Source organism: Stegostoma tigrinum, chromosome 19 (genome assembly GCF_030684315.1).
Source record: "Stegostoma tigrinum isolate sSteTig4 chromosome 19, sSteTig4.hap1, whole genome shotgun sequence".
NCBI lineage: Eukaryota > Metazoa > Chordata > Chondrichthyes > Orectolobiformes > Stegostomatidae > Stegostoma > Stegostoma tigrinum.
This window is the reverse complement of record NC_081372.1, coordinates 51,411,584-51,420,799: the sequence shown is the minus strand read 5'-3', so window position 1 is coordinate 51,420,799 and position 9,216 is coordinate 51,411,584. Positions and strand designations below refer to the sequence as shown.

The 9,216-nt window shown below is 40.1% G+C and overlaps 1 protein-coding gene across 2 annotated transcripts; it reads left to right on the top strand.

Annotated features, from left to right (window-relative positions):
* Positions 1 to 5,996: 5,996 nt before the first annotated feature.
* LOC125461311 (troponin C, skeletal muscle-like) lies at positions 5,997 to 8,711 on the top strand. 2 transcript variants are annotated; one of them, XM_048549926.2, is made up of 4 exons: positions 5,997 to 6,154; positions 6,650 to 6,764; positions 8,254 to 8,372; positions 8,482 to 8,711. In XM_048549926.2, exons 1-4 carry the CDS (start codon positions 6,025 to 6,027, stop codon positions 8,511 to 8,513), a joined length of 396 nt encoding a protein of 131 aa, XP_048405883.1. In that variant the 5' UTR covers positions 5,997 to 6,024; the 3' UTR covers positions 8,514 to 8,711. The 2 variants fall into 2 exon arrangements, with proteins under 2 accessions (XP_048405883.1, XP_048405884.1); XM_048549927.2 differs by lacking the exon at positions 8,254 to 8,372.
* The last annotated feature ends 505 nt before the right edge of the window (positions 8,712 to 9,216 follow it).

Genomic DNA, 9,216 nt, shown 5'->3' with positions numbered 1-9,216 from the left:
ATTTTTCTGTCGCTTCAGACCTCAAGACATGTTTTGCACCTTGTGTTTATAATGTACATGCTCATGGAGTGTATGGAGATTTGAAAATGTGGATGTGGTTGAGTTAAGTGCCTGAATCAGTTTTAAAAACATCTGAAGTTTAACTGAAGATTTAATTGAATTGCTCTGCATTGAGTGTTTGTCGTGATTTTCTGATTCTCCCAGGTAAATGAAGAGACTTATGGTGAAATGTGAAGTTGATTAATGGATTGTGATCTCACAGCAATTGACCTCCTTCAAGGACCTAACAGCAGTCATGAAAATAAACTGCTGCTAAACAAGGGGTTGAAGTTAAAATGTTAGAGCCTTTCGGATGAGAAATTACCTCATAGTTTTTAACTGCAGTCATTTAAAGGCAAGGGAAGAGCAAAGAATCCAGACAGAGATAGTAGGAACTGCAGATGCTGGAGAATCTGAGACAGCAAGGTTTAGAGATGGACAAACACAGCAGGCCAAGCAGCATCATAGGAGCAGGAGAGCCGACGTTTCAGGCCCAGAATTTTCTGAGGAAGGTTTTGGGCCCAAAACTTCAGCTCTCCTGCGACTATGATGCTGCTTCGCCTGCTGTGTTCATCCAGCTCTACATCTTATCAAAGAATTAAGACAAATAACATCACTGAAACAACAATTTCACATCACAGAGCTCTGGCATGGCTACAGTCATACAGTTATAGAGCTGCACAATATGAAAACAGACCCTTTAGTCCATCTCATCCATGCCGACCTGATATCTGAAATTAATCTAGTCCCACTTGCCAGAATTCAGTCCCTCTAAACATGTCCTATTCATGTACCCATCCAGATGTCTTTCAAATATTGTAAATGCACCAGCTTCCACCACCGACTCTGGCTCCTCTTTCCATACACACACCACCCTCTGTGTGAAAAAGATGTCACTTAGGTCCCTGTTAAATCTTTCCCCTCTCATCTTAAAACTACTTCCTCTAGTTTTGGACTCCCACACTGCAGGGTGAAGATCGTGTTTATTCACTCTATCCAGTCCCCTTATGATTATGTCAACGTCTGAAAATCTCCCCTCAGCCTCCGATACTTCAGGAAAAATAGCCGCTGAGTATACAGCTCTCCTTCTGGCTCAAATTCAGCTTTCCTGTCAATCTGTGTGTAAACCTTTTCTGAGCCCTTTGAAGTATCACAGCTTCCTTCCTATAGCAGGGAGACCAGAACTGAATGCAGTATTCCAAAAGTGGTTGAACCGATGTCCTGTACAAGTGCAAAATGATCTCCCAACTTCAATACTCAAACCACTGACCAATAAGGGCAAGCATATCAAATGCCTTCTTTGCTATACTGGTGACCTGTGACCCCACATTTAATGAACTGTGAACCTGCACTCCAAGGTCTCTTTGTTCAACAACACTACCCAGGACCTTACAGTTAAGTATATAAATCTTGTCCTGAATTGCCTTTCCAAAATGCAGTACCTCACATTTATATAAATTTTCAAAGAATAAATTAAACCATAAAAAATAATGTGGATCGAAAAGCAATCCAGAAGATGCAGGAAATGTGGTTGACAGTCCTGCTCATTATCCTGATGCACTTTATGTTATCCCAAAACACAATAAAGGATTCACGCCATTTGAATGAATGAGCACTTGAGCTCAGCAGTTGTTTTTGGAAGATTAATTGTTAGAAGGATCAATGCAGGATCACTCAATGGAATAATCTGTGAATATGTCGGGGAACTAAGTCAACCAGAATATAGGGTTGCATTATCATGAGAGAGAGATGACTGCTGGTGAGTTTAACCTGAGGGTGGAAGTAGGAACTACAATCCCTCACTTACCACATTGCCTCATGATATACCGTTCCCCAACCTGGCTTAATATCTGTGAATTTTCTTTTATCATACTTGGAACTGGAGCCATTCTGCACGGTCCACATGATTTTGGATACAAGTCCGCCTTTGCATGATTACACATATTGCACACTTTCTCCTATTTACACATTTATAACTATTTGACACAGCAGAACCCTGCACACAGTTACTGTTGGCGGTGTTCAGTTTACACTCCTTGCCTTGATAGACTCCCATTATGTTGGCTTCTCAGCCATGAATGTTGCAGACTTGCTGCAGGTCAGGCTGCTCTGGATGAGAGCCCACTTTGGTGCAAAACAATGAGCATGGCCATTGATATGCTCCCTTCCTCAAGTGAGGATGTTTATTCAAGTACAGTAAACCCCACTTTGATTTCTAACACCTTTATATGTTGTAATTGCTCTTTACTGAAGTCGCTGCACACCAACACTCCTGCATCCATCCTGTCACAATCTGTGTGTGGTGTCTTTTGGGTCTCAGTGATGTAGATCTTACTGTCGATATACTAAGCACAAATATCTATTATTTGATCAGTCAGCTAAATTTAAAACAAAAAGACAATCATCATTAGACATTTGGGGCTTCGTATCCTTGTAATTGGGTCCAAAACATCTATATTTCCTTCCTGCACATGTCAGGTATCACTTGCACAGATATCACTATTCAGCATTACCTTGCTAAATCCCACCTGATAGAGGTTCTAACCATTTACTTTTACCACTACATGCTCATCCACCTATTGCACATCAAGTTGGTGAAGAGGTCATGGTGGTTTAAGATCCTGTCAATTGCCTTTACACTCCCTTTGATCTCTTCCCTCCTGAAACAACTCCTGGAGTTGCTTACTGTGACAATATTGTTCCTTTAATAGATAGGTTCTGTCCTGTTTCTCTTCTGGAAGGGAATTTACACATAGATGCCAAAATATCTCTTTCAAGCATAGATAGAGTTGATAGCGTGAGACTATTTCCCAGGGCAGAAAAGGCTAACATGAGGGGTCATAGTTTTAAGCTGGTTGGAGGAAAGTATAGAGGCGATGTCAGAGGCGGGTTCTTTACACTGAGAGTTGTGAGAGCATGGAATGCGTTGCCAGCAGCAGTTGTGGAAGGAAGGTCATTGGGGACATTTAAGAGACTGCTGGACATGCATATGGACACAGAAATTTGAGGGTGCATACATGAGGATTAATGGTCGGCACAACATCGTGGGCTGAAGGGCCTGTTCTGTGCTGTACTGTTCTATGCTCTATGCTCTAAACAGGCAATTGGGAACCAACTTTGAATTCTCCCTGGTGTTTCTTTTTTATTAATGGAAGACGAAAGAACCATGAGAAGACAAGTTAAGGCTCACACAGAGATTCAAATGGTTGCGATTTTGCTTTTAGTTAGATACTGGTTTGCTGGTTGCTGGAGCTGAAAGCTTGAGTTCTCTGCTGTTAGAATGAAGACCTGGACTGAAAGGCTTCCTCTTAAAATCCAAAACCTATTTTTTTTTCTTCATTTCAACTGCATTGTAAGATTAACGTATGGTTTGATTAAAGGTTAGTGGTGGACCAATCGAACAAAATCCGGAACACAGTGCCTTATACTTTCTTGGCAAAAAATGTATAAAATTTATGGTCGAGGCTACCATCATAATATATCTTGGGGCATGTCTGCTCCAGTCCATAACTCTTACATGCAGTTCCATCACACACTGTTGAACTTGGTCCCATTGAAAGACTTATTCTGTCCCTCCAGAATTTTCATTACTCATGCTGTGTCCCTGAAGGATTAAGACAGTGGACAATAGTTTGTAACGTTAACCTATAGGAGATATCTACTGAAGATCTTCCTGTTCACTGGATGCTCCAGGCCAGCAAGGTCATGAGAGTTCAGTTCATTCTTTACACAATCCCACATCTTTGGGGATGGTAGGGCATGTGGATGTCGTTTTGTTGCCATGAGTTTAATCACCACTGGTTGCCAGGTATCTATGACCACTTTTCTACTGAAATGGGCTGCCTGATCAGAATCCATCAGAGTGGGGACTCCCCACCAAGCAATAACTTCCTTGGCTAATATCCTGACGATGGTGTTTGCAGTGCAATTCCAAGACTTGAATGCCTCCAGCCCATTGGCAGTGATCCATTATAGCTAAACAGTATCTTTCTTCCTCAGCATGGAAGGGATAAGCCCTATTAAAACTATCTGAATGGTTTCTCATGGTTCTCTTGACCTGGGTTGACTGTGTATTTTAATATGGATAGCGATCCCAGGGTTTCGTTGCCCTCAGGGTAGATATTGTTGGTGATACTTTGCCACCTACCTTTTGATTACCAGCATCCACCATTCCTTCCATGGTGATCACTACCATGGTGTAATCCGTACAGTGTTTTCCAATGCATCCTGAGACATTACTTTGATGCAGTGGCTCTGTTGTTGCAGCAAAATTGGATGTTAAATTTTGGAAGTAGTTCAAGTATCCCAGAACTTTCATCATTCCCCTTACACTAGTTGCATGTGATGGAATACTTCCCAATTGCCTGAATGAGTTCAGCTCCAACCTCACTCAAAAGCCATCACATCATCTAGCACAAAGAATCCTATCAATTGGCATCACATTCATAAAAGTTCATTCCCTCAATCACCAACTTAATGGCAGTAATGTGTACCATAAACAAGATGCACCACAGAAATTCACCAAAGTTCCATAGACAAAACATCCTCAACCTATAACCTCTATCACCTGGAAGGACAATGGCAGTAAGTACATGGGAACACCACCACCTGCACACTCCCCTCCAAGCTACTCACCACCCTGACATGAAACTATATCCCTATTCCCTCTTTGTTGTTCAGTCAAAATCCTGGAACACCTTCCATGCAGGCATTGTGTGCCCAACGGCACCAAATGGACTGCAGTGGTTCAAGACATGCAACACCTTCTCAAGGGTAATGAGAGATGGACAATAAATACTGACCCAGTCATTGATGATGACATTCTGTGAATGAATTTTATAAAAATAGCTTCAAAATGCGAATGGTTTCATCAATGCCAGTCAGACATTAATTGCAGACATCTCTAATTGATAGCAGCTCGCTACATCTTCACACATTCTGTAGAGAAGGGAAGGTATATGATTGTTTTAAATACTCAACAATAAACCAATATATTGTTTGTAAATTTGTAATATTATTTGGACATATCATCAAGTTCAAGTTTACCATCATTGTTCTTGCCCAATTGTCTCATGAATTCATGAATTTCCTCGTCTGTAAAAAGCTTCCCAATATCCTTGATGACATTATGCAGCTCATCATGATCGAAGAAACCGTCAGCATTTCTAGAGTCAGCAACAAAAGGATGAATGTCTCCAATTCAGTCAAGTTGTATACCTTACCAAAATAGAAGTTGCTTCATGAGAAAAGATCAGGTCCATCTCATTTCACTTTGTTTCCTGCCTGGAAATTTACATTAACTAATCTAATCAAGCATTCCATTTTAATCATTGGTCGAAGACAGATCTGTATATCATGTATGAACATCTCAGGAAATAGCTTCAGAAACCTCAGGTCTAAGGTCATCTGTTCAATCCGAGAATGCAACACTTCCCACACAATGTCTCAAATTACTCATGGCCTGAAAAGAATAGTGTGCCCTCTACTCTGAAATCTCATAAAGGTCATGGAATCTTGAGAATCCCAAAAAGCATTTTCCAAGGGTTTTCAATGACTGCATTCTCTATTTAGGAGTCTTGCAGACTGGCATTTTGTTGCTTTCAGAGGCCTGTTATTTTCGTTCTCTGCCCTGCGCTCTTTCGGACAAAGGAAAGATCTATGATCCAATGAAAGACAGTGAAAACTCATGACAGAATAGACAGTCTTCAGGGACCAAAGGAAATTGAGATGGGGCAAGAAACTAAACAAATAAACCAAAATGGAAAGAAAAGGAAACAAAATAGAGGACACTGAAATGGAAAGCAATGTTTGAGTCCACACATCTATAAAATGATAATTTAGAATACAGTTTGCTACTTTGACCTTCCTTGGAACAGTGCAGTGGGTCAAACCAATGTCAGCCTCAGGGCAGGGTGTGGAATTAAAATGAACACTCACTGAAAGCTCAGGAACATTCTTTGGAGCTGTGCTGAAGTGTTCGGCAAAATGGTCTTCCAATCTGTGTGTTTGCTCGTTCCAACGTACAGGAGACTCCAAATTGTGTTGTGTGTAATTTTACTCTGTGATGTTAATTCTTCAACGATCCCTTCTGGAGCAGATAAGGAAAGTACTGGAGGTAAAATGGCTGTTCTACTTTCCAGACTAATTTAAGAAGGACGGCAATGTTAACTATTAACTTCTTTCTTTAGTTTTCTATTTGTTATCTGAAGGTAATTCTTAGCTTTCTAACTTTTTTTCTTTTATTCATTCAAATCTAAGTTTTTTAGACCTTGGCACATTTGTTCCTGAGATGGGTCCATGTGTGGAAACATTATACACTTTTCACTGTACTCCTGTAATTCTGTTCGTGAGTACACAGGGTAATGAAATCTAAATGTAAATTAATTCACATCTTCACTAACTAACACATAATGGTTTACCCCACTTCACGTGTGATCGATGTCTTGGGTTTCCCGAAAGGCGGTCAAATCTCAGATTGCACCAGTTCTCAAAAACACTGACATGCAGCTTAAACTTTGGTAATTTCTCATCTTTTCAAACATCAGTTCATTCTCAAAAGTTCATGCTTAAAAATAGACAGATCTTATGTTTCAGTGTGTTCTTAATTTAGGAAGTGGCAACATTGTCTATGAAGGGTTCTGGTTGAAGATGGCGAGCCAGACGAAAGAGGAGGCAAAAAGAACATACGAAGAAGATTTGGAAGGTTTATTTCGTGTATGTGACAAGTGAGTTTGCTCTTTGACTAATTTGGTAGAATAACGGCACTGTAGAAATTGCAAATTGACGTAATAGTTTCTCCATTGTACACAGTAATAAATGAAAGAACTTTCTCAAAGATTAGCAAAGCAAACAGAAAAGCATACATGCTTGAAGCTAAATATAGGGTAGGGGGCCCGTGAGCTCCCCCCCACCCACCGTCTCTGTCTTTCCGACTCGTTCTCACTATCACTCTGTCTCTCTCTCTCCCTCTGTCTCCCTGACTCGCTCTCACTATCACTCTGTCTCTTTCTCTCCCTCTGTCCCCCCGACTCCCTCTCACTATCACTACGTCTCTCTCTCCCTCTGTCCCCGACTCCCTCTCACCATCACTCCATCTCTCTCTCCCTCTGTCCCTAACTCCCTCTCCCTGCATCATTTTTTAAATGGATGTAAGAGGCACTGGAGGTAGTGTTTCGAGGATTTATGAGGATGAAACTCGAAAGTCTTAAGTATACACCTGAGGTAAAGTTTAAAAGTTGAGTCAATTTTTGCTTGAAAAATGAAGAATCAAGGGTGATCTAAAGACCTATGTAAAATTCATCGATGTTTTGGCAACTTGGAGAGACAGCATGTTTTCACTTCAGGGAGACGGTAAGATCATGGAAATGTCACTGGGCTAGCAAGCCAGTGGCTCATGCTGATCCTGCAAATTCTTTCAAATCTCAACCTATGAGCTAGTGAAATAGAAAACTCACTCAAGAAATTTGTAGCATAACATTAATGCCAGTGATGACTGTGACAAATGTCACTGATTGTTTTGAAAGTCTTGTGCCCTTTATGGAAGAAAATTTGCCGTCCTTACCTCAGTGGTCTGAATGTGTCTCCAGACCAGTAGAAATGTGTCTGATTTGTAACTGCATTCTGAAATTACTGAACAGGCAACACCGTTCAAGAGCAAATAGGCATGGACAACAATGCTGTCCTTGTCAGCTACATCCAGCTCCACGTACAAAGCAATGGAGAACATAAGTAGAGAAAATCATAACAAGATTTTCAGAAAAAGAAACTGACATGACCAAACATGGAGGAAAACAGACAGTGTGATTCAAGATTATGATAGCAATTGAAGAAAAGCACGGAATGTTGACTGTAATACAAGGTTATACTGACAAATTCTTTGTAATTGCTTTCAGAGTAGAGGGCATAATATTCATTTCAGGTCATGAGTAATTTGAGACATTGTGTGGGAAGTGTTGCATTCTCGGATTGAACAGATGACTTTAGACCTGAGGTTTCTGAAGCTGTTTCCTGAGATGTTCATACATGATATACAGATCTGTCTTTGATCAGTGATTCAAATGGAGTGCTTGATCAGATTAGATAATATAAATTTCCAGGCAGGAAACAAAGTGAAATGAGATGGACCTGATCTTTTCTCATGTAGCAACTTCTATTTTGGTAAATCAAATAACTTGACTGAATTGGAGACATTCATAATTTTGTTGCTGACTCTAGAAATGCTGATGGTTTCATGGATCATGATGAGCTGTATTATGTCATCAAGGATACTGGGAGACCTTTTACAGAGGAGGATATTCATGATATCATGAGACAATGTGACAAGAATAATGATGGTAAACTTGTTGATGGTATTTCCAAATAATAAAAACAAATTTATTAGTGATATTATATTGGCTTATTGTTGAGTATTTAAAACAATCATATACCTTCCCCTCTCTACAGAATGGGTGAAGATGATGGAGAAGGTCCAGTAAATAACCAACATCCCTCAGGAACCCATTATGATTCAACAATGTAATGAACTGTGTGTTGTTGCCCTTCTGAAGCCAAGTGATCAGGCATCTGAAATACACATGACGAGTGCAAATAATTCAAAATCTGTTTGACAGGACTGAAGCTACATCTTTAGCAGAGAGCTTCAGAGCTACTATAGTTTTCTCTTTGTGAGGAAGAAGCCATCTCCTTTGTATGAAATGTTTTGTCATTTTGCCACCAGCATGGAATGCTGCACAGTTTATTTGCAACCATTTCCTAATAAATCTAATGTCAATGTTTTGTTTCTGGCCAGTTGTTGTTGCATTTCATTTGGAGAATGCCATGGATTCTCTAGATTTTTATTCTCTATTTTCAGCAGGTGACAACGTTCAATTATATCACTCAAAACACTTTTATATATTGGCATCAAAACCATCGACATTTTTACCACCCGTCTTTCATGACCACAGGAAAACTCAACAGGTATTATCAACAATGAAGTATTTTTAAAGTATTCAGCATTTCATGAAGAATACATAGCTACCAAACTGCACACAGCCAAGTCCACATAACTAGGTTCTTAGATTGTGAGGAATTAATATTGGCCTCTGCTGCACTTCTTTTAAATCATGTTAGAGGATACACAGACAGTGGCTGTCATCCAAGAGAAAAAGTACCTGAGAAGCAACACTCCCTCTGTAT

Bases quoted from the DNA above. Each gene is read 5' to 3' on its own strand.
- LOC125461311 (XM_048549926.2), top strand. From the start codon at position 6,025: ATGGTCTTCCAATCTGTGTGTTTGCTCGTTCCAACGTACAGGAGACTC. The intron at 6,155-6,649 runs GTAAAATGGCTG...TTCTTAATTTAG, and splicing joins AGATAAGGAAAGTACTGGAG to GAAGTGGCAACATTGTCTAT. The intron at 6,765-8,253 runs GTGAGTTTGCTC...TGCTGACTCTAG, and splicing joins TTATTTCGTGTATGTGACAA to AAATGCTGATGGTTTCATGG.